The sequence below is a fragment of the Populus alba genome, chromosome 6 (assembly GCF_005239225.2).
Source record: "Populus alba chromosome 6, ASM523922v2, whole genome shotgun sequence".
In the NCBI taxonomy this organism is placed as follows: domain Eukaryota; kingdom Viridiplantae; phylum Streptophyta; class Magnoliopsida; order Malpighiales; family Salicaceae; genus Populus; species Populus alba.
Genome location: NC_133289.1, coordinates 19,599,802 through 19,625,116, shown reverse-complemented (window position 1 = coordinate 19,625,116; position 25,315 = coordinate 19,599,802). Strand labels below are relative to the sequence as shown.

The window sequence follows — 25,315 nt, the reverse complement described above, 5'->3', positions numbered from 1 at the left end:
TGCTGTCAATTGCGTGATTGTACTGCATGTATTGTTCTTTTATTCTTTTATGAAATACGAGAATTGTACCTGTTGAGAATGTTGAACTCGTCGAATGCTCGTAGCTGACTTTAAAATCCAGTATCAACCCCGGAAATTAATTACCAGAGGTCGTATGAATGCAATGCCTCAGAAGGTATATGAAAAGAAGCTGCCAGTTCATCTACAAATAGAAAGAGAAATTAAGAACAAAGCAGACGAACTTGCTTTGGGCTTAATTAATGGCCAAAACGCTTTGGTCTCTTGATTATTACTTTTTTATAAGCAAGAGATAAAAATGAAGACATCAAAATGGAGATAGGATCCATTTGGAGAAAAAAAAGGAAAACAATCTGCGGAAAGCAGAAGAAACAAAATGTTAAAGGCAGAAAAGGCAAAGTGCAGCAGAACATAAGTAAAACTCCTGGAGGTCCTGAAGCTGCAGAGATTGGGCTCCTGATTGTTTGTTATTCTTATGTGATGATCACTAACTTTAGCAATTTCAGGTCAAAGAAATTAATTATAGGAAAGGTTAGCAAAGAAATAGTTTGATGATCAGATTTTTCTTATTTCTTATTAATTTCGAGAATAATTCTATTAATTAATTTTCCCTATTGATTCCCATGAGTAGCCTGCAAGCTAGCATAAACCATCTACTCGATAAGATTAGCTGAACATTGAATCAGTCAGAGTAAAATGCTTCATCGGCAGATATGGTTGAAGATTTGACAATATTCACCAGAACTAACAAAGAAAGGTTTAGAATATACATATACAATATATTGTGGACTGCATCTATGCTTTTTTTTCTTTTATTATTGTTATGGAAGACTATTTATGTATTGTTGAAATTAGATAAGATTAAACAGAGGAAAAACATAGGAGATCGTTGCTTCTCACCTTGAAAAACGTGGAAAAGTGGCAATGGCTAAAATATCTGCAATGGTCAAGCATGCGAACAAGCCATTCAATGCCTCTCAACTACAAAACTTTCTGCCTTGCGTTCAAATTGTGTCTCGACTCGAGGTTCTCTTCACTTCCATTCTATTCTTATTCCTTGTAGGTTTTCTTCAAGCTTAATATCATTGGGCCAGTCTGCTAAAATGCTCAAGAAAAGTCAGCTCATGGGAAGATTTCACCTAGAAAATCATTGATAATTAACATGAGAAGTCCAATTTATCTTCTAGCTGTAGAGGATTGAATTTTCAAGCAGTAATGGCTAGAAATTCAGTAACGGTCAAGTCAAGCTATCGAATGCAGCACTATATATACCTATTGCCATCTCAAATACAATCACAACAAAACAGCAGAAAGAGATATCGTAACAGAGCACCGAAGAGCATTATAACAATACTACAATGGCATCAGAATGTCAAGGTGATTAATTATGAATTAACGTGTAGCAACTGCACGTATGTACTGCAGTGTGTGTTTTAATGCAAATATTGGTGCCTTGAATTTTGCAGGTAAGAGTTCATGGCCAGAGCTCCTTGGAGCGCAAGCAAGGGTTGCGATAGCCACTATTGAAACGGAGAATCCTTACGTTGACACTCAGGTTGTGTTGGAAGGAACTGTTGTGACTGGAGAGTTCTCTTGCACTAGGGTTCGTGTTTGGATTGACAGGAACAGAACTGTTACTCGGGTTCCTATAATTGGTTGATCAAGGCTCATGCATGCTGATTATCGATCATTCTGCAGGATCTTATGAAATAAAGAGTTTCTAGTCCTCCCTTGGTGTTTGTTTTATTGTACTAAATAATAGATCTTGTTTTCCATGCATTATTCTGTAATTGTGCTTCAATTTCAATAAGACTGGTTTAATACTGTTATATGTGTTTAATTCTCCTTACAATTACTCTCTCTTTGAACAAGAACAACGTACGTGGGATTAGTGCCATTAATCACAATTAATGGTTTGTGCCTGATGAGCAATCATTGAATATCTTCCTTTTCCCCGCAAAGGACCACAGGCATAATCTGGAGACTCTCATCCAAGTAAATACTGCCCACAAGCAGCGCACATGGAACTGCATATAAAACACTGCACGGGTTTAAGTAACAGGTAATTAGCATCAAGCCGTTCCTGATTGTTTTTGCAATTAAAAAATGTTTTTAAAAAAGTTGAATTTTTTTTTATTTTTTTATTTTATTTATTTTAAATTAATATTTTTTAATTTTTTTATATCATTTTGATGTTTTGATTTTAAAAATAATTTTTAAAAAAATAAAAAATATTATTTTAATATATTTTTAAATAAAAAATACTTTAAAAAACAACTTGAACTAAACTCAAAAAATTAATATTAAGTGATTAATCTCACCTCATTGAAACAAATACTATAATATGGAAAAAAGAATAAGTTCAAGGAGTGAGCAAATTGAAAATTAAAAACCTTTTCGGCCTTTTGCAGCTAAAGTTCGATTTATTTTATTTTTATTAAAAAAAAATACTTATATTTCCTCGATTCAGTTAAATTACAACTCTAATCCAATAATCCTGGTGCTGGAACAGTACGTTATGGTAGTGCTTTTGAAGATTAAGCTATTAATCTTTTCAAATTTAGATTTCAATATTGTTTTTTATTTTCTTTGTATGAGGTGTCTCTGGATTGTGAGATTTGCAAATTAGTCAGATTAACTTGGGTTTTTTTTAAAAAAAAAAAATTTTCTTTAATATTAGATTGATTAAGATTTTTATTTTATATTATTTCTATAGAGTTAACCCGGTGTCTTGACCTAGGTTTAATAAGTTAAATCAGGTTGACTCGGGTTTGTTTTGTCATCTTTTTTTTCTCAAATTAACACTTCAATATTGGGTTAATTAAAAATTGTGATTCATTTTTTTTTTTTGCTTTTCTTTGGGGTTAACAATGTCTTGTGACTCGGCTCACAGATTAGACTAGTTGACATAGGTTTTTGTTATTTTTTCATTTGAATTTTTTTTTCAATTTTATCATTGAACATTGAATTAATTGAGAATTAAACTTCATAATTTATTTTGGTTTACATTCTATGAGGTTATCTCAGTCTCATAATCCAAATTACAGATTTTGTTTAATCTCATCATTCAATATTGAATTAATTGAGAATTGAATATCATAATTTATTTCGATTTACTTTCAATGGGATTATTTTAGTTTCATGACCTAAATTTAGAAGGTTAACTTGGATTATTTTTTTAATTGAATTTTATTTTTAATTTCATCATTCAATATTAGATTGATTAAAAATTGGGTTTAGTAAAAAAAAAAAAATGACTTTCATAGGGTTATTAGAGTCTCATGACTTGGGTAGTGGATTCGGCGAGTTGATCTGAACCTATATAATATTTTTTTGTTTTAATAATTTAAAAAAAAATATTGTCTTGATTTTTTTAATCAAAATATATTTTAATCAGTAATTCAAATTGTTTTTAAACTTTTCAAGTCAATCAAGTTACATTATTCAAGTCAATCAAGTTACATTATTTCAATTCTTATATAATTAAAAAAAAATATTGCTAAAAAACACTTTAACAACAACTGAATATTTTTTTATTTTTTTTTAATAAAAAAACGATACATAGTATAGCACAAACAATAATTTGGTTTCTATAATAAACAAAAAACTGTAAGGGATGCTCTTGGTGTTAGTTTGGGAATCAGATGTGGTGAAATAAGATTTGAGTTTTTTTATATATATAATTACAATTCCTTTAAAGCACAATCACATTAATAAGGTAGTGTTTAGTTTTACAGTACAACCATACTTTTAAAAAATATAAATTTTTTTTCTTCAATTTGTTTTTAGAATTTTTAAATTATTTTAATGTATAAACGTTAAAAAGTATTTTTTAAAAAAATATATATTATTTTAATATATTTTTAAATAAAAATTATTTAAAAAACAATTACTATCTCAAATACCAATCAACACCTCAATATGTGCCAATCACCACCTCAAAATGTCTCAATATGTGTTAGGACCTAGGAATTGAGATGCAGTGAGTTTAAGTTTTTTTTTGTAGGTACAATCTTTTAAAGCACAATCCACAAATCACTAAAAGCTAAAAAATATATATATATTTTACTTTTGTATGATTCTACCAAAAAAAACTCAAACTCATCGCAATTCCAAAGACACCCTGTAAAGATACATGCTCCCCACCAAAGGGATGCTGCGAAAAAGTATTTTTGAGTCTATTATAGGAACAGTCATCTAACAAGGAAATGCTCCGGAATCACAAAATTAGGACGATCAAAACCATGCCGAAGGTTAATTTCTTTTATATAATCAATACCACCCGTTTATTTGCTGTCAAAGGCGCAGAAAATAACGAGAATTTTTTTTTGCTGGTGCTCAGCAAAATATGAGCTCTACACTCAACTTTACTGATGTTTACACAGACCAAAAAACAGGTTCAAGAAATCTCTAAAGACTGGTAAATACTACTGCATGATTTACTTTGCCCATCAACATCTTCCACCTAGCTACATCAGGGCCAAAAGAACCTCCAGGTTCAAGACAAAACATGGCCACCATACCTCAGAGGAACAAGTGCTGATATTCCCCATTTGCAAGCTGACACAGCTGATTGTAGTTATATGTATCTGCCAACATAATGTGAAGAGACTTTTAGAAGCACATTAAGTTCATGGAATGGCTAACCTAATAATGTCAAAATTTTAGTTTATTCAGCTGGCCAAAACACCATGCTATTCCCACTATTGCTAATCACAACTTGCACATGCGCAGAGGGGGAATAGAGAGATGCACTAAAAAACTGATCCCAGAACACATTCTAACAAGCATTAAAAAAATGAGAATTAAAAAAATCAGCATAAACCTCCACGCAGATAGTGTTATCCGTGACACTCAAGCTAGGATTAGTCATGAGATATAAAAAACAATAAAAACTGCGCCAAATCTTGTTTCAGAAGTCAGATGCTTGTCCTTAATGAACATTGTAGCTACTACAAAAGGTACTAGCCTTGATAGAACTTCAAGCTGCCAAAAGATCAGTTGATGAATATAAAACAGCATTGAGGAGTCACCGCCCACTAGAATGACATTCCTATACATACAAACTTAACTACACTAAAGATCTGTTCACTTAAGCATTTTTAATGATTCAAGGAAAATCTATACGTAGAAGAGAAAATAATCCGTGTCTGCTCGATTGGCCCACTCAATCTTCTCAAGTAAAAGCAACAAAACCCAATATATTTTAAGAAAGGCAACACAATAGAGAGAAATTTAACGAAAAAGCAATATGCCATACCAAATGCATCCCCAAAGTTGGTCCATATCTCAGCCTGGATTGATTTTTCACTGTCAGCAATGCCAATAACCTCAACAAAATTTGTAAGAGGAGCAGATGGCGGAGAGCCTTTTACAACAAGCTGGAGATCATCCGGGGATTTTCCAACTACAGCTCCACGATCAGCTCCCACAACTTGAATCACAGTCCGGACCCTCTTTCGAACATGCATTGGCAAAAGTGCCCCGTTGACAAAAATCGCAGGTTTTGATGTATCCATAACCTATCAAAAACTAAAGAGTAATATTATTATATCCAAATGAAAACATCACATCCTCATAATTTTCTCAGATTATATTTCATTGAAAATAGGCTTAAAACTGCTATTAAACTCAATTTTAAAATCCAAATCTCTAAATTGCCCAAACAATACTAAAAAATTCAAATTCTAAGTTGCCCAAACAATACTAAAAAAATTCAAATTCTAAGTTGCCCAAACAATAAAAATGCATCTCATTCAAGATAATCACATTAATCACTCACATCAAGCCTTGAATTAAACAATTATATATAAAAATTTTCAATTAAGCATAGATAAAAATACTCATTTTAATTCGCGCATGTAACCAACAGATTTATGACATAAGAAATAAATATTGAGGAAAAAAAAGTGTAAAGTTAAAGAAGCTAGGACTTACACGGGTGTAGAGAAAGAAAATGAGGGTGTGCTTGGTAGCTGATAAACCTAGAGATGAAATGATCAGTTAAATTTGCGATTTTCCTGCGTTTAATCTCGCCGAAACCCAAACGGAGAGTGAAGAGAAATTTAGGGTTAGGGCAGGACTGAAATGGGAGACGGAAAGGCCGAAGAGAAAAAAGGAGAAGCGCGGGGTTTTTATTGATTTAGTTTTCGGATGGCGCTAAATAGTTTATGAAACCTAAAAGGGTACATCTGTCTTTAAAAAGGTGTTTTGTAATTATTATTTTTTAAAATATTTTTTATTTAAAAATATATTAAAAAATATTTTTAATATCATCAAAATAATTTAAAAATTATAAAATTAAAAAAAAATTAATCCATTTTCATTTGGCGAGTATCCCAAATGAACACTAAATATGTATGGTCTTATATAGTATACAAAGAAAATTGAAAAATTTATCATCATTTTAAAAAAGAAAACTAAGATTATAGGATTCATCAATCACCGTATTGCTAGAAATAAATAATTTAGTCCCTTTTCTTTTGGAAATTGTAATTCACCAGTGTATATTCATATAATTCTATAACTTCATCCTTTTTGGTTTAGAAGAAGAGAAGAATCGGTCCCTATATTCTTGATTATATACTAGTTTAAACTCTTTTTTATTTGTATTAATACCAATTCTATATTCTTCATTAAGATCGATACAATATAAGAGTTTAAGTTATTTAAGAAAAAAAAATACAAATAAAAACCCATCATTTTCAAATAAAATAATATTTCAAAGAAAACAGAATCAGTTTGAATCCCTAAACCTTAGTTCCCATTCTCTCTTGTAGTTCCAAATGAATCTCTCATAAAACATGGCGTCACATGACTCCTTTTTTCTTTGTTTTTTTGGAGTATGGTTGTGGTTGTTTTTTAAATTGCTTTTCATACTGAAATGAATCAAAATGATATTTTTTTTTTCTTTTTTAAAAAATTATTTTTGAGATCAACGCATTAAAACAATAAAAAATACACATAAAAAAATTTAGCAAAAAGAATTAAATTTTTGGGGAACGCGGTTTGCACCGCTTTCTCAAACGGTCATCCATTAGCTTGTACCTCACTTTTTTATCCAAGTTATGTCGTGGGTATAGTAATTTTCTTTTAATTTTTTAAAACATATAACGATGTTAAAAAATTAAAAGATTTGATAAGTACCGAAAGAGATGCTTTTTAAATACTTGAATGGTGATATATTTAACAATATATGTTTTTTAAAGAAAATATTAAGACAATGATACATTAAATTAACCCGAATCTATTATGGATAACTTTTGAAACCCATGATTCAGGTTATGAGACAATAATAACTACATGAAATCCAAATTGAAACAAAGTAGGAAGCTCAATTCTAATTAATCAAATATCAAAAGCTAATTTTTTTAAAAAAAAAAAAACCCAACAAAAGAAACTCAAGTAAATCTATATTGGTGGTCGGCAGAAAAGAAACTAGGGGGAGGCAAGCGGGGGCCCGGGCCCCTGTAAAAGATTTTAGATTTATTTTATTATTTAGTTTTTTAAATAGAAGCTAGTATAATACTTTTTTATTTTAAATATATGAGTTTTCTAATAATAAATTATATCTTGAGTTCTGCCCCTATCAAATAATTCCAACCCCGCCCCTGGTGGTTGGCATAACGCCATGGCCGAGCCAAATCTTTCTAAACACAAAATAAAAAAAAAAAGTTAAAATGACGCTAGAGTTTCTAAAAAAAGAAAAAACAATGAGACTTTAGTCACCGAGTTGACTAGGTTTAATAAGCTCAACTAATTTAATAATATTAAAAAATATCTTAATTTAATAATATAAAAATAAAGTAAACTCAGATGAATCTTTTTAACCTATGTGAATCATCCAAGTTCATAACCCATAAAATTCTAGACTCAGGCTCAATCAAGAATCCTAATTCCTAACAAAATTAATGTTGAAAAATAAAATTGGAATAGACAATCAATTAAAAAAAACTAACTAAAGTAAAAAAAAAAAAAAGGAATAAAAAGGAATAAGGATTGAAAAAAAAATTTAAAATCATATCAATTAAAAAAATAACAATTAAAAGAATATGAACCCATATTTAAAAAATGAAAAAATTGAAGGATGATGAAATTGAAAACAATTTTCAAATTTAAATAATTTATTCAAATAAAAAATTACAACTAAAAGAATAAGGACTAAATCTAAAGAAAAAATAAATTAAAGGGTTACAATAAAGTTTTTTAGGGGCAGCACACAATTTGAGGAGGAGACCAAGAAAAGGAGAAAAAATTATAACTAGCATCAAACCACCATGGATTACAATACACATGTCACCTAGAGAAATAAGTATTGTCGAAACAAATCGAAAAACACTAAGGAAAACCTTTTTTAACCACCTTAAGCCATCACATGCACCACCGAAAGATGGCGGGGCGGATTATGCTCTGGTATGTGTGTTATATGTGACAATTATTTTTTTATTAATGAAAACATTTAATTACTTCTAAGCTCATTTTATGATAACAAAGATAAAAACCAACAATGAAAACATAGAAATAAACATGTAAGTCTTGTTTTAAAATTTTTTGAATATGAGTATAACAAGATAATTTGACTATGCTTTGAAAAGTGAATTTCCAAAAAAGCTTTTACATAAGAAAGTTGGTTTTTTAGGGGTATTTAAATTATTTTAATGTGCAAAAAAATGCATCAATCCAGAATGATTAATAGTCTCCATAAATAGATTTATGTATCCTTCAAAGTCAATTCATCAATTTTCTTGATTAAGAACAAAGATGTAATTTCATTATTTCTAATTCACAATGAATTAAATATATTGTCTACACTACTTTTCCCATGACAATTAGGTTATGTTAAAAATCTGGTTGTTGAACTGAAAGTATAAAGATCATAGATCACATAAAAACACAATAACAAATATTTTTTCTTTTTCAATTTTAATTTTCTACCCCTTTTTTTTTTCAATGAAAAATCATAAAACTTGTTCGTTTCTTACTATTTCATTTAATATTTTTCAACTACAATCACAAAGACTAAATTGAATAAACTTAAAATTTAGGACTAAATTATAAACCTCTTATCTCCTACCTTGAGTAACAAATTAGAGAACATGTTTGGGTCATTTGCAGTAATTGTTCTAATTGGATTATAACCATAATACATTATAAATGCACCGAGTCAATCTCATGCTTCTTGTTGCATTTTACATTGGAACAAAACCAAAACTTGAAAACAAAATTAGCCTGAATTGACATAAATATAATTTGAACCATTAAAAAATGGGCCAAAATGGTACAAGCAAGGTTAATAATACCTTTAAATCTACTTATGGAGTAGCCATTTGCCTAATGAAAATTATGTTTGTTTTATTGATTCCTTTAAGCAACTTGAAAGACTTAAAAAGCCTAGGAGAAGGTAGGACTTTATCAAAATTCTTGACACTTTAAAAAATTAATCTTTAATTACTTTAAAAATGTCAAAATCCATAAACAATATTCAAGAATAATTTTATCTCTTCAAATTCAGCAACTACGACAATAACAAATAACTAATTAATGCATAAGTAAATTAAGATAGAAAAAGAGATAAACACACTGATTTTTATAGTAGTTTAAATAATCATCTATTCCATTACTTGAACTTTTGTTCAAGTATAAATTATCACACATGATTTTGTTAATGGGTGAGATCAAACCAGTTACACAATATTTTATGGGCTCAAAATTAAACCCAATTTTTTTACAGGCTAGTGATCAAATCTATTATAATTGTTTTACGAGATCAATATTAAACCTAATCCTTTTACAGGCTAAGAGCCTGTTTGTGAGTGTGATTGTGGTTGTAGTTGTTTTTTCAAAGTACTTTTCATTCAGAAATATATCAAAATAATATATTTTTTTTATTTTTTAAAAATTATTTTTTATATCAGCGCATCAAAATGATATAAAAACACCAAAAATATATTAATTTGAAGCAAAAAAAATAAAAATAAAAAATCAAGTTCTTTTAAAAGCATTTTTGAAATGCAAAAAACAAACATGACTTTAAAAATCAAGCCTACTACAATCATTTTCAAGAAAAAGATTAAAACCTCTCTGGCACATAACCAAATAACTACCCATGTGGTTTTAAGTACCACTTGCATTTTTACAAATGATTTTATCTCTCGCAGGAGAATGATCACACCTTAGTAAATAGAAAATTACAAAGATTAAGTTCAAGTCTTAATATGAATATATTCTAGCTCACGAAGGTAAAAATAAGATTTCAATGCAATTAAGATTCAAAGCTTTTACAAGAGAATAAGATAATAATCAAAGATTTTTTGAATAGAAAATATCAAAGCATCAAATATGTAAGATTGTAAAATAATATAAGTGTTGAGAGAGAACTTACATGAAATCAATGGGGTATTTATAGAAGAAAATCCCCAAATTGTTACTCACATGAAATAAAAAGAAATAAGAAATTTATTCTTTCAAATATTCTTCTCAATTGTTAGAAATGTATAAGGCTTGTTTTTTTTAAGGAAAAAAGTTATTGTAAGTGCATGCTAAAAATATGAGTTAACATCTAATGTATAAATAACTCTTAAGTGTTTAGTACACCTCTTTCAAAGTTACAACATTGCCACTTAACTACAAATACATAATCAGGTTTAGGAACCTATCTGATAAAATATTTTAGTTACAATTGGATATTAAAATACTTTAAGGTGTAAAAGCATATGATAAAGATAATGGTCTTCATTTAAGTAAGAAATACCAAGATATATGATTAAATAATTTTTCATGATGTATTTTTCAATATGTAGTATTTTGTGCACTTAAAATATTTCTGGATGGAAATTCAACAGTAAAATATTTTAGGATAAGTGAAGTTCATTTTATGATGTCAAACTAAATTATATAAAGACTTGATTACATAAAAATATAACATTGATAATCATCAAGTCAAGTTTGCATTAGAGAAGTCCAACGCTTTAATTTGATGTAGAAAATCCCTATAACAATAATACTTAGACATACATATTACACGTAATATGTTGTTATCATTAAAACAAATAATTCACCGGTACATAATGACCTTTAGACTAACACAACAAATTGATCATAAAAAGTCTTAAAAAATTCAACAAATTAAACTCTTTTAATCATAAATGATCACTAGATTAGTGGGTCGCATGACACCTTGGTTAATTTGATAATATAATAAAAAATAGACAACAATAAAAAAAAAATTATATATAAAATATTGGTCCATGTAAAGCTGGGCTAACATGCGAAACCCTTGACTTGACACATAAGATTAAAATAGCCCCATAGAAAGATAGAATCAACAAAAATCAATTGTAAAAAACATCTAAAAAAAATATAACCTAACTCGGTCCAATCTTTTAAATTCATGACTTGAAAAGTTAATAAAATCATGAATAATAAAATATTGAAGGATGAAATCAAAAGGAAAGTTTCAATAAAAAGGATTAAAAAATCAAATAACAATAAAAAGCATAAGGATCAAATTTGATATAAAAGAAAATGAACTAAATATTGAGGGATGCAATTGAAATGATATTTTAATTAAGAAAATAACTAAAAAATAACAATCAAAACAATAAGAATCAAATTTGAAAGGTGAAAAACCAAAGGAGATGTATATTGAAAGAAAATCTCAATTCTATGAATAACTTAAAATAAAACAAATAGCCACAAAAAAAGTCATAGACCAAATTTAGAAGAAAACTAAATCAACTGACTACTTTGAAAATGTACAGAGAAGACTCTAAAACCAAGAAGGAAAAAGGAAAGAATTTTTTTAAAAAAAGAAACAACAACCTACACATAATTAGATATATTTTCATTATATGTGCCGCCCAATAATAAAGGTGACATAACGAGAATTAAAACACCATACGTGCCATCCAAAGATCCCGAGAGCACCCATGTGTAATCAACTTTTTAAAAATAAAAAAATATTTTATATATGTCAAAATATTAAGCTACATCAACTTGGAATTCAATAAAATAATTATAGAAAAACCAAATAAAAAAACAAAAGCACCCCTTAACCCAAGGCAAGAGCAATTATGATTCAAAGGCATTATGGTTATTTTAGTGTGCAACTAAAATAAAATAAAAAAAGTCTTATTTATAAGGATATATCAATTATTTTACTTTGCAAATAACTACAAGAAGACTACTATACCCTTGTTCCCAATATCAATTGTGTTATGTTTATAAAAGCAAAATCATTATTTCATTGTTACAATTGACAATAACAATGAACCAACATGTACAATAATAGAGCTATAGTGAAATTAATATGAATTAAAAAAAAAATCTATAAAAAGTAAGGTTTAAATAAATAAATCATAAGTTTAATTATGATATGTTTAGAATTAATAAAAAAAATCATAAAATTAAACCAAATAAATAAATAAACACAACATGTTTTTTTTTTAAATTATCATCTTTTAATCTCTGTAAGTTTTCAGTAACCAAACATGGTTTTTAAATAAATAAAAACTAAATAAATCTAAATTCCACAAGGAATTGAAGTGAAGAGGGGAAAGGGAAAAGAATACCCAACAATTGCCCATGTAAATTCTCCGAATCTAAAAATAATATGCTTTTTAAAAATAACAGGATATTTGGATTTATTTGGATAGAATTCAATTTAAAGATTTTAATGATATACGACGTTTGATTATTTTTTTTTAAGTATTAAAATTGAATTTCAAATATAATTGAATTTCTAAAAATATTAAAAAAATAAATTAGAAATGAACCCTTTTAATTTATTTTTTAAAATTTAATATTAAAATTAATTTTTCTAAAGTATTTATTTACTTATTTAAAAAAAAAATAAGATAAAGATAATGAAAGTAATAAGATAAAGATAATGGAAGTAATATAGAAAATAAAATGAAATTGAATATTATTTTATCTCGTAAATTTAACTTATTAAATTTAAATTAAATATTATAATTGAATTTAGAAAATCGGTAAAATATACTCTTATTTTGTTATTTTTAATTCTCTCTCTCTCTCTCTCTCTCTCTCTATATATATATATATATATATATATATATATATATATATATATATGTCAAACGATTTATTTTAAAATTTTCATTAACACAAAGAAAAACTTCTCTTCCGCTAAAACTCCAACTGCAAAGATAATCTTCAATGATATCATGGTTTTACCTATAGTTTTAAGACCCGGTTCGATTGAAGATCCGGGGTTTTGAATTTTGATTGGGTTAATTTTTTTTTTTTAAAAATCAAAACAATATTGTTTTAGTAAAAAAAACAAAAAATAAAATAAAAATCAACGAGTTTGCAACCGGGTCACACCGGAATTTTTTATTTCCTTGTTTTTTTTTTTTTCAATCTGACCCGATTCAAGTCTCAAATCAGCTAGATCCCAAGTTAACCCACCAAACCTAATTTCAAAATTACGAGATGCATGCTCGCGCGTTGCCATAGGCTTATTAAACAAATATATTTTATAGTATTATAATTGTAAATTAGCGCTAAATAAGTAATAAAAACTAAAGGTATAATGGAGCCAATATTTCATGACGGAAAAAAAAAGTTGTGTTGGTGATAAAAAACTTAGAGACTAAACAAAATGATTTGTAGTAATCCACAGTGTTTTAAAAGGAAAGATATAGTGCTTTCACCACATGATTTAACTTTTCTATTAATAAAAAGCAAAAAAAATTACAAAGCTAAATTCTCTACCAACTTAATATTAAAAAAAAAAACCAACAAAGATAATTTTGGAAGGAAAAAAACCCATGAGAAAAAAATATTGCAACAATTAACAATGTTTTGTGAGAAAAACTACAACGCTTTTCCCATATGATTTAAGTATATTGTAATTATAATTTTCAACCAACTTGATATTAAAAAAATAAAATCGACAAAGATAATTTTTTTAAAAATAATATGGGAAAATACTGCAACAATTCATATTGTTTTAAAAAAAAAATACAAAACTAAATTCTTAATCAGCTCAATATTAAAAAAATAATAATAATCAAATTGATGGAGACAATTTAAAAAAAATAACAAAAAAAAAACTCAAAAAAAGAAAAAAAATCATGTTAGAAACACTATAGCAATTCATAGTGTTTTGTGATGAAAGCTATAATGCTGCCCCACATGATTTAGCCTTATTTGTAATGACTTATAATTGTAATTCTCAATAATGTTTTGTGAGGAAAACTACAGTGCTTTTCCCACATGATTAAGTTTTATTACAAAGTTAAATTCTAACCAACTCTATTAAAAAAAAATAAACAAAGATAATTTTAGAAAAAAATATTACAAAAAAAAAAACACAAAAGAAACTGAAAAAAACCATGTGAGGAAAAACTGTATCAATCCATAGTGTTTTGTGAGGAAAAAACTTGTATTCACTTGTAATTGTAATTGCAATTCTTAACCAGCTTAATATTTAAAAAATAAAATTGATAAAGATAATTTTAGAGAAAAACATAACAAAACAGAAAAAAAAAAAAAACTATATAGGAAAAAACATTGTAACAAGCCACAATAATTTGTGAGGAAAGTTACAATGCTTTGTTCACATATTGTAACTGTAATTTTTAACCAGCTTAATATTATAAAATAAAATAAGATAATTTCGAAGAAAATCATAAAAAAAAAATTAAAAAAAACCATGCGGAGAAACACTATAGCGATCAACAATGTTTTAAAGAAAAAAATTACAAAACAAAATTATCAATCAACTCAATATAAAAAAAAAAAAAATTGAAAAATATAATTCTAAAAAATAATAAAAAAATAAATGGAGAAACTACATGGAAAAACATCGTAGCAATCCACATTATTTTAAATGAAAAAAATTATAAAGCAAAATTTTTAACCAGTTTAATATTTAAAAAGTAAAATCAACAAAGATAATTTTGGAATAAAATAAAATAAATGAAAAAAAAAAGGAAAAAGAGGGAAGTTGGAAAAAAAAGGAAAGTAATTTTGGAAAAAAAAATGAAAAAGTGCAAAAAAAAAAAAAAAAAGAGAGAGGACTCCACAATGGATTATTGTTGTAATCCATAATGCATTTGGGTGTGAGGAAACAATGATTTCAAAAAATAAAATCGATAAATATAATTTTGAAATATAAAAAAATAAAATAGAAAAACTATATGGAAAAACACCGTAGCCATTCATAATATTTTAAAGAACAAAAAATTACAAATCAAAATTTTGAATTAGCTCAATATTTAAGAAGTAAAATTAACAAAGATAGTTTTGGAAATAAAATAAAAATGAAAAAGATAAAAAGAGAAAAGTTGAAAAAAAAAAATAATTTTGTAAAAAAAAAAAGAAAAAAAAAAAAGAAAAAAGAGAAAGTTGGAAAAAAAAATGAAAAAGTGCAAAAAAAAAAAAAGGAATGCATTGTGGATTACTGTTGTAATCCATAGTGATTTAGGTGTGAGGGAATAGTGATTTCCCTACATCATTTAGAGCTTGTTTGGTAGTGTGGTTGTGGTTGTTTTTCAAATAATTTTTCGTGCCAAAATGCATGCGAATGATATTTTTTTATTTTTTTAAAAATTATTTTTAAAATTAACACATGAAAATAATTTGAAAACACTAAAAATATATTAATTTAAAATTAAAAAAAAATTAAAAAAATTTAAATTTTTTTTAATATATTTTTTAAAATACAAAAACAAGCAAACCAATACCAAATTGTTAATGGTTTTAACCTATTCCACTTCTCTCTCCTGTGAAGATAAATCTTCAAAATCGCATGATCTTTTGTACTCTCTCCACATTTTTATTTCAACTTCACGATAAACCCTCCAAATTCCTTCACGTTCTCTACGTTTCCCAGGAGAAAACCTGCTTAAAACCGCTACTTCTGATCCGGGTTTTCTTTTTATTTTGCAAAGCTTCTCACTTCTCTCTCTATTATTTCTTGTGTGTGTGGTACATCTGATTGTCTTGCAAAAAAATGGCATTTGGGTCTCAGCTGGCTGTTGATTTTGAAGGTGGAGAAAATGTCAACACTCGAATCATTAGGGAAAAGGTTTCATCTTTGAAATCGACTTTCATGTCTAGGCACTTCACTGAAGTGGAAGAGTTTTTGGTGTCCATGGTTGAAAATTTGGAGCTTGAGATCAAGTCACTAAAAAAAGAGAAGGAATTGATTGAAGAAAGAGCTCAAATTCAGAGATTAGAGAAGTTGAAAGTTGAGGGTGAACTTAGGGACTGTACAAGAGAGTGTTTGCAGTTAAAGAAAGAGCGAGATGGGTTTAATGAGACAGTGAAAAGCATTTCAGAAGTTGAAAGGATAATGAGGGAGCTCAAAGAGGAAAATAGTGACTTGAAGGGTGAAAAGTTGAAGGCAGAGACCGAAACTGATTTCTACAAGCGAAAGTTTGAGGATTTGGAGATGAAGTTGTTGCTTTTAAAGAAAGATGTCATTTTGAAGCCTGGGGAGCCTATAAGCAATGTTGGGGTTCCTGGAGAGGTTGTGGGAGCGAAGGGCGTTGTAGATGAGAATGTTAAGCGTGATGAAAATGCTGTTAATTTGAAGACTAAGATGTTTGCCACCGATTGTAATGATAATGTTGTTATTGAGGCAAAAGGGGTTCCTAGTTGTTACAAGCCGATGGGAATTGTTGATTTGGGTGCTCGGGGTTTGAGGTGTGATGGGGGTTCCGGTGAGGGTTTGGGAAAGAACGGTCTGATTGAAAATGAAAAGGGTGGTGAAGGAAGTGGTAATTTGAAAGAAAAAATGGGTTTTGTGGATAGCCATGGGAACACGGTTTTAGGAGCAAATGGAGGTTCTAGTAGCAATTTGCTGGAGAATGGAGATGGAATCGTGGGTGGTGCTTCAGGTATTGCTAGATCCTTTAGTTTTTTTTTGTTATCACATGCATTAATTAAACTGATTGTGTCTACGAATTTGTTACTAATGTTTTGTTTAATTGGGGCAATAGGTCCTTTGATAGGAAGAAATCAGTTTAATGCATGTCATATGAGAGGGACCGTTTCTTATTTTCCCAATATGTGGTTTTTGCTCTTGAAATTTCTCTGCTGCTTCTGTGGAAGACATAGCCAGATATTGATAATGTGGTTTTTCCATTCCAGGTGGAGGAAAACCTCCATTAAAAGAAATTATAGAGCTTGTGGACAGTGACGATGACTCATCATCATGTGCAATTTCGAGCAGAAACGAATTGGCAATGGAAGGATGTCAGTATGAAGCAGATTTAGATCAGGGAGTTGTCGAAAATGAGACCAAATTGCTCAAACGAAAACGCGCATCTTCTTCGACTTCCAAGGACAGCCATGGTAGTGGCAATGAGCAGAAGGCAACAAAACACAAAGGGTTGATTGAAGGCCCTGATAGTCTTCCTGTCAATCATCCCTCGGCGACAACCATGTTTTCTGAAAGCAACGAGGGTCGAAATGTTTCTACTCCATCAAGGCAGGGCCAAACAATTTTGAGGCAACTTGAGGAGAAAATGACGGCTGAATGTTTTTCCCGAATTCAGAGGAATGAGCTTGTCTTGGATAGGCTTCTTCTTGATTCTGATAGTGAGGATAGTTCCAGTTCCTCTGATTCAGAGGATTTGGATTTTTCATTTGACTTCTCTGCCATGACAAAACTCTTAGCAAGCAAGGAGAAACAGGAGTTGAATGGCAGTCGTCATGTAGAAAGCTAGCAGCATCTGCCAGTGATTTTATGTGATAAAATTATATGATATTCTTAATTGGAAGTAAAAATTGCTCTGTTAATCACCCTGGATATACATTATTGGACGCCTAAAGACCCTTTGTATAGATTAATCTTTTCTGGTCTTACAGTGAGGGAAGGGGGAAGAGGCTGCACTTAAACTCAGCTTAGGGGGGGTCAGACCCGCAGCCTGTCGCATGATGTGGGGGGTTGCTACCACTAAGCCAAGGGTCTATCGACGGATCAATCAATCAATATAAGATTGAATAACATGTGTCGTCACTTTTATTCAACTTCTACTACCAGCCAACTAGCCCAGCTATGTTATTAATCTTTGGATGAACCACAATAAGATAGGCAAGCATGACTGCATTGTTATTTTAACCAGGCATGTCGCGCATACTGTTGATCAGTCAATCGAACAACTCTACCTGCATCAAGGCCCCGGAACTATAACAGTATAGAATGTTGACGTTTTGAGCATCGCCAAACCTAGCAGCCCTCACCAACAATTAACATATCTTTGTGTTCACTCTGATTTGGTGGCCAAATAAAATGCGCCAGAAACTATGCTGAGCTTTACTAATTATGAAAGAAAAGGGCGAAGCTCAAAAATGAGGAATCCAGGGGTCAACCAAACCCAGAGTATGCTAAATGCCTTTCTAATGGACTATTTCAACCTTGTCTAGTAATTGTGTATTCCTGGTAAGTTATAGATAGCTGTTGTCTAACCTCCCACCCCCTCAACTTTACAAACTAAAATAGAAAAAAAAAAAAAAAAAAAAAGAAGCAGCTTGGGTGCTCTGTTCTGTTCCTCCATGGATATACATGCATGATGGCATCATGATGGTAATTGTTGCGAATCTGGGCGTTGTAGTGGAAATAATATGTGCTGAATTTGATCACAGAAACTGCTGCAATGTGGGATAATCTAGCAGATCCAGCTATGGTTTCAGCAGCATCCTGTTATGAATGCACATTGATTTGTCCAACTTATGCAATGCCTTCAAATCACAAGCCCAGTAAATGTCTGGGAGCTGTGGTGGCTGCCCAAGAGAGAAGGAGTCAGCTCCTGAAGTTTTCCATCATCTAAAAGAAATACTCGCTTTGCCATTAAAACTGTTTCCAACCGGTGGGCAATGACAAGCACCTATCACCATATAAACTAGTGGTTCAGTACACGTTCAAGCCATCAAAAAAAGAAAAAGAAAAAAGAAAGAAGAAAGAAACACACATTTGAATGCATTATTCATAAATGAGCCCCTCAAAGAAATGGTAGTTATGACTTTCTGCCTGCCTTTCAAGAGCGATACCCCCCTTATATTGAACACAATTTAATGGATTCATGTTGAATTCTTACTTCTCCCATATCTCAGATGGTACTAGTTTGAATTTGAATTAAAATGTTATGGCCAAATGAGGCAGACACCAGAATGTTAGTTGCATTTCGTTGGAACCATCAAACTCCATGGGCAAATCGAAAAAAGATATGGACTTGTCATCCACAATAGGAAGTATCTTTAACAGGTGGTGTTGGCTAAGTGTCTTGGACACATTTATTTAAGCACTAATGGCACAGGGCCTGATTTAGAATAACCTTTGCTCAAGCCAGATTCTCCTCGTCATATCCATACCTCAAAAAATAAAAATATATTAACAAAACACACATTGGCTGATAGAATGAGTAGTTGTCCTTACAGTATGGTTTTCCATTAAACGTTCCACAGCTTGTCTCACCAGCAATTCAGACCTGCTATCTAGAGCAGAAGTTGCTTCATCCAAAATAAGTATAGAGGAATCCTGGTAGAGTGCTCTTGCAATAGCTAGTCTGCACATTTAAGGAAGCATAAGGGTTGGAGTCCTACACTCTCAGCTAGATATATTAGCCAACCACCAATTCCCTCAAACAAAAATCAATAACGGAAACACGAGTTCAGATGGAAGATTTCACCTTTGTTTCTGGCCTCCACTTAAACTTGAACCCCTGGGCCCAATATTTGTTTGGTACCCTTTGGGAAGCTTTCTAATAAATTCATCAGCATTTGCAGTTTGTGCTGCCAACTCAACCTTCTCCATGTCTATTTTTGTCATTATATCTCTATATCCAATGTTTTCAGCAACTGTTCCTGAAAAAAGACTCTGAAGCCATATACAAAAGACTAGATGAAGAACCACCAGGAGTTTTCTCCATGTTTCATGATGTGTGTATAATAACAGTATTTCTGACAACATTTTTACTTGCCAACCATCAAGAGGGCTGTTGGAAATTATACACAATAATTAACAAGATAAACTTCAAACTTCCAAGTTTTAGCTAGCAGGCTGACAACAATAGTATATATATATATATATATATAAGTTAACCAATTATCTGATTGATTAGGAATAGACAGTTTCACCATGGAAATTAAATGAGCTTTCCATTTTCTAGAAAAAAGGTAAAATAAGAAACAATTAAAAATGAAGTGGATGAATGGAAACGAAATCAAGCAGCTGCTGCTTGAAAAAAGAACCATTTCAAGCCATTTGGTATTATGAATGAACTCTTTCACAAATCTCAATTGAATGAGATTTTAGGGAGCTGAATCAAAGGCCTTGAACACAAGGCCTTACACTCCCTTCCCCTTCTTTTTCCTTCTCTTTCTTTTTCTTGACAGAGTCCAAAAACAGAGATCAAACATAAAAGGAAGTTCAAAATCTTACTATATCCTGAGAAACCAGACCGACATGCCTCCTCAAGCTTTCCAACTGGACGTTTTGGATATTTTGGTTATCAACAAGTATGCAACCTGTTAGCATGAAAAGATTAGATAAGCAGACACTTTTAAAAGGAACAAAGAGTTTCAAAGTCCAAACAGTTGACTATAAATTGACCACATTTTTCAAGGAACTTGTAAAAATTGTATATTCAGATGGCTCACCATGTAAAGGATCATAGAGACGGAGAAGCATTTTAATTAGGGTTGTCTTTCCTCCTCCAGATGGCCCAACAAGAGCTACTGTCTCTCCAGCTTTGATATGAAGGTTCAATCCGTTTAATACAAGAGGGCTATTTTCCCCATATCTAAATGAGATATCACAAAATTTGACATCTCCCGAGACATGGTCCAAATCCACAGCATCTGGTTTTTCAGTCACCTATATTCAAGAATGATTAATTTGCAACTACAAGATGATAAATCATGACAGGCAAGTATTCAGGAGGCTGAGCCAGGATTCTTTTCTTGGAGGGGCCAGTGTTAATATAGGGGAAAAAAATAGCACTATCTTGGCATAGGTTCAATATCTAAGATAATTCCAAACACCAGAAAAGCATGCCATCGCTAGAAGAACCATCCCCACTGGATAGATCATGTAACCCGATTAGAGTATAAGCAAGTGTATGTTACTTCAACAAATATAGAAATCATTCTCTCTTTTTATGTTGTGCTTCCTGCTCTTCCATTGAGTGGAAAATCATTTATTGCCATGCAATCAGAAATTTATTAATAATTGCCAAATGACTGAAAATGATGACACTTAAGTCAAATCTCTCTCTGAGTATAGAAAATCACAGCTTAGTATGTACAACATCAATTCATCTGCAGATAAAAAAAAGAGGAGGAAGCATGTGCTGCATAATCTAAAAGACATAATATATAAAGTTTTTGACAATAACTACAGTTACTATGAAGTTCTGACTTACCTTTGATTTAAACCTGGTCAAATCAAACAAGCGTTCAATAGCTGGTTCTCCTTGTTTCCACTCATTGTATGCCTTTCCAACATCCTGTATGATGCTTTAGATTTATTACTTAAGCCAAATCTTGATTGGCTAAAACATGATAAACATAACAAAAGGCACTGACTATATCTTTTACAACAAACAAAGTTCATAGCAAGCAACGGCTTTTTTTATTTTATTTTTTGCTAGATAAGTAATTATGGTTATTGGCACTGGGGCCACAGTCCAGGACACCTCCAAGTCCAGGATGCTGTGTGCATTTCTGGGTGGTTAAATTAATAAAGGGCAGGTCAGAGGTAACATCATATGAGGGAGAGAGGGGAAGGCAACAACAAAACCAAGGAAGATGCTAGTAAAATCCCTCTTATTTCTCATAGAATCCAAAGATAATGTGATTAGATGATGTTACCTGGATTGGCTCAACGACAAAAATCAATGAGGTTATAAAAGAAACCATGCTACAACCATCAAAACAACCACTTGAAACCACCATTGATCCAACACAAAGGATGGATAATGCTCCAAAGTATATAATCTGTACAATTTGAGGGATAAACGCCTTCATTTTCCTTTTGGTAAGAAGTGCAGATAGGTCAGCATAAGCAAGCCTTTCAAACCTAGCAATCTCACAAAACTCTGCATTGCTTGCTTTCACAAAAAGAATTGCCGGGAGAACCTAATATATATAAAATAAATAAATATATCATTTAACGATAAACAACAGGGTAAGGGCTAAGACCAAAACACATGCATAATTATATGTCAAAAACAGATTAAGTGCAAGTGTGTCTGCCTCGGGGAGTTGGGGGGGGGGGGTACACCTATATTCATATTTTGGTAGATTACCACAAATGTAAAAGGTGGGACTGATAAGGAATAAACATAAGCATAAGGTATGAGAAATCCAAAAACTATGACATGCATTGCAACATAAAGGAATTTTGGGCATCATACAAGTTTCAAAACTTTACCTCGTTAAGGTAGGCCGAAAGAGCTGAAATACTAAGCTGTGCCTTCTTAGATATCTTCCGAAGCCTGGTTCCAAGGTATGCAATTGCAAGAGCTGTGCAAGGAATCACCTATAACATTGCAGAAAAAAATCCAGACCCCTAGATGAAGAAGAATAATCTGAGCATAATCAGATATGTTGAAGCTGCTTTATCCCTTACCATAGCTGAGATCAAGGAAAGGGCAGGGCTAATAACCAACATCTGTGAGGCCATTGCTGATAGCTGCAGAGCACTGGGCACAATGGTCTGTGATACAAATTGAACTCATCATTGAGAATCAAAGCAAAATGGAGCACACTTTGTGTGCAAGGTTTATCATGAGGCTTTATTCCATAACAATGAAATTAAAAGCAAGACATGTATAGATGCAAAATCACAACGGGTTCCTCCACACAGACACGCCACCGAGCACAAAACAAGAGGTTACATCTACTCAATAAAGACATGCGCATGATTAGCCGTTTTTAATCTACCCACTAATAGAGAACTCTCATTTTCCTAACCAGTAACTTCTTGCCAGTGTGCACAAAATTGAGTCTTACAAGCAATCATACGAAGATTAACATTATATACCTGTAATCGATTGTCAAAGAAAAAACACATAAAATCAATTAACTTTCATAAAGGGAAGCAATTAACTCCCTACATTTGTTCACACAAAAATAAACAATCACTCACATTGAGAAGCGCATAGAGAGTGTCGGCGACATCAGCAGCCTCAGCAGTGATCCTATACGCCACATCCCCAGAAGAAACAGCACCTCCTCCTTCAAAAAACCCCAATTCTCTCTCCAAAACCCTCTCAAAAACAAAAACTCTAATCTTATAACTGGCATTCAATGCCGCCTCCCACAAGAGTGCATGCTGGCCATAAGTAGCAATCAACTTAGCCAAAAACAAACCAGCCAGCACCAACCCGTCATTTCTCAGCGTAACCCCATCAATTTTACCAATACTAGAGGAGAATTGACCAAATTTAGGCACAAGCTGGGATAAAGAAAGGACAGAAAGTAGACTGCAAAGCCAACCAAGTAGGATTGGCTTATACTGAGAAAAAATAAAGGGTTTTATAATGGAAAGAGGATCAAATGGTTCGTTAGTGTTCCCTTGTTGCTGTTGTTTATGGGGGCCTATTTGAAGCTGTTGCCTTTGTTGCGGGGCGATAGAAGAAAAGAGAGAAAAGGTGGAATAGAGGGGCTTAAGGAGAGTTTTTGAAGGGAGTTTGAGAGTGGGGTTTGTTAGCTTTAAGGGTTTTGAAGGGAAGGGGATTCGGCGTCGGGATTGCAGATTCTTCATGTGGAGAGGAGAAGGGAATGAAGACGAAGAAGGAGAGGGTTTTAGTTGACATTGAAGAAGGGACATCCTCTCTCTTTCTCTCTGTTTTTTTTTAATCTTTTACGCCTTACGTCTTGTTGTGTCAACCGGCAGAACTAGTCTCTCTCTAGTCTCTGCTCGCTCTTAGGAAGGCACCTTCTAGCCTTGGTCTCGTTCTTTTCTTTTTCTTTTTCTTTTTCTTTTTTCTTTGATAAATAAATAAATATCTTGGCAAGAATCTTTTAATTTTTATGCACCGTTGTTATATTTATTTCGGTTCTTATTTATAGCTGAAAAAAACAAAAATAAAAACAAAAACAAACGTGTGTATAATAAACTACTATTGATTGACATGAACATCGGTGGAGCCAGGGGAGGTAAGCAGGGACTGGATACCTGTAAAATATTTTTAATTTTTTTATTTAATATTTAAATATAAAATAAAATAATATTTTTATTTTAAATAAATAAACTTTTTAATAATATATCTTGTTATATTAATTTTAACCTCTCCTGTAAAAAGCTACCAGCTCCGCCCTGGACATGAAAGAAGGCCAATATTGGTTTTATAGGGTTGGAATATACTTTTTTATTTATTTAGTTGAAAGAAAGTGGAATAGAAATAGAAATATGATTCCTTCCAATAATTTTTTTTTTTAATTTGAAACTAAACGCATTGTGACAATATTTTATTATATCCATAGAAAATGGGTGGTTTGTCTAATTTAATATAAAGTATCTTATTTTTCTGAGGTGAAATTCCTTTCTTAGAAAATTCTAATCATTATTATTATTAATAATAAATCAAAGGATTTTTTTCAAAGGTTGGCTGATAGCATTATGGCTTTGGCTACTGCCAACTCCCAACTTCTATACACGAAAACTTAACATCCAACTACTAAGAAGCACAGAGGTAAACAAGATAAATGACCTCTAGTATGCTATTGAATTTGAGATTAGTCATAAGGTTTCTCCTTGTCTTACACTTTGATCCTCTATTTTTTATTTATTTTTATTTCCTTAGCAAATGTTGACAAATTGATCATGAAATTACACATAGAAGACTGCAATTGAAGAAAAAAAGAGTTTGAGGATGAAAATTTAAAAAATGGATATTATGATTCGCTATAATGATTTACCTATCCTTTTAGTACATTTTGTGATTGTAAATTTGAGCGCTATCACTTTGTTAGCTTTAACTAAATCAAGATAAAAAAAATTTAAAATTTTATCTTGATTTAGTTAAAGCCAACAATGTGATAATGCTCTGCATGCATTATCAAAAAGACATTTAATAGTTTCCTTTTTTATCTTTCAAATAGTAATGCCAAGTCATCATTTTTTATTTGATTTAATTTTTATATTAAAAAATAATCAAATTAATTTTAAAAAAATAACCAAAACCGGTTTAAACTGATTGATTTTAATTTTTTTAGGACAAAAACCTGTTTAAAGCGGTTTAGCTTAATTTTTTTTTGGTTTTTTTATGTTTGAGTTCGATTTGATTTTTTTCAGTTTTAGATTTATAAAATCAAAACC

At 30.9% G+C, this 25,315-nt stretch overlaps 3 protein-coding genes across 4 annotated transcripts; 1 reads left to right on the top strand and 2 right to left on the bottom strand.

The window, feature by feature from the left end:
* Positions 1-4,245: 4,245 nt before the first annotated feature.
* On the bottom strand, positions 4,246-6,171 carry LOC118030714 (replication protein A 14 kDa subunit A). Of its 2 annotated transcripts, none has more exons than XM_035034935.2 (3): positions 5,956-6,171; positions 5,279-5,550; positions 4,246-4,607 (listed from the first exon to the last, which is right to left on the bottom strand). In XM_035034935.2, exons 2-3 carry the CDS (start codon positions 5,535-5,537, stop codon positions 4,543-4,545), a joined length of 324 nt encoding a protein of 107 aa, XP_034890826.1. In that variant the 5' UTR covers positions 5,538-5,550; positions 5,956-6,171; the 3' UTR covers positions 4,246-4,542. The 2 variants fall into 2 exon arrangements, with proteins under 2 accessions (XP_034890826.1, XP_034890827.1); XM_035034936.2 differs by having other exon boundaries at positions 5,279-5,540.
* A 9,599-nt stretch (positions 6,172-15,770) lies between these two features.
* LOC118030713 (uncharacterized) lies at positions 15,771-17,793 on the top strand. The gene is made up of 2 exons (XM_035034933.2): positions 15,771-16,886; positions 17,140-17,793. The coding sequence occupies exons 1-2, from the start codon at positions 15,998-16,000 to the stop codon at positions 17,715-17,717; spliced, it is 1,467 nt and encodes a 488-aa protein (XP_034890824.1). The 5' UTR covers positions 15,771-15,997; the 3' UTR covers positions 17,718-17,793.
* A 491-nt stretch (positions 17,794-18,284) lies between these two features.
* On the bottom strand, positions 18,285-23,920 carry LOC118030712 (ABC transporter B family member 29, chloroplastic). Its single transcript, XM_035034931.2, has 10 exons — positions 23,141-23,920; positions 22,622-22,708; positions 22,424-22,531; positions 21,862-22,128; positions 21,414-21,497; positions 20,650-20,866; positions 20,432-20,517; positions 19,680-19,867; positions 19,427-19,556; positions 18,285-18,878 (listed from the first exon to the last, which is right to left on the bottom strand). Exons 1-10 carry the CDS (start codon positions 23,822-23,824, stop codon positions 18,735-18,737), a joined length of 1,995 nt encoding a protein of 664 aa, XP_034890822.1. The 5' UTR covers positions 23,825-23,920; the 3' UTR covers positions 18,285-18,734.
* Positions 23,921-25,315: the final 1,395 nt, after the last annotated feature.

Bases quoted from the DNA above. Each gene is read 5' to 3' on its own strand.
- LOC118030714 (XM_035034935.2), bottom strand. From the start codon at position 5,537: ATGGATACATCAAAACCTGCGATTTTTGTCAACGGGGCACTTTTGCCA. The intron at 4,608-5,278 runs GTATGGCATATT...TTATGTTGGCAG, and splicing joins CAACTTTGGGGATGCATTTG to ATACATATAACTACAATCAG.
- LOC118030713 (XM_035034933.2), top strand. From the start codon at position 15,998: ATGGCATTTGGGTCTCAGCTGGCTGTTGATTTTGAAGGTGGAGAAAAT. The intron at 16,887-17,139 runs GTATTGCTAGAT...TTTCCATTCCAG, and splicing joins AATCGTGGGTGGTGCTTCAG to GTGGAGGAAAACCTCCATTA.
- LOC118030712 (XM_035034931.2), bottom strand. From the start codon at position 23,824: ATGTCCCTTCTTCAATGTCAACTAAAACCCTCTCCTTCTTCGTCTTCA. The intron at 21,498-21,861 runs GTAACATCATCT...AGCATCATACAG, and splicing joins TTGTCGTTGAGCCAATCCAG to GATGTTGGAAAGGCATACAA. The intron at 19,868-20,431 runs GTAAGATTTTGA...ATATGGCTTCAG, and splicing joins GTCTGGTTTCTCAGGATATA to AGTCTTTTTTCAGGAACAGT.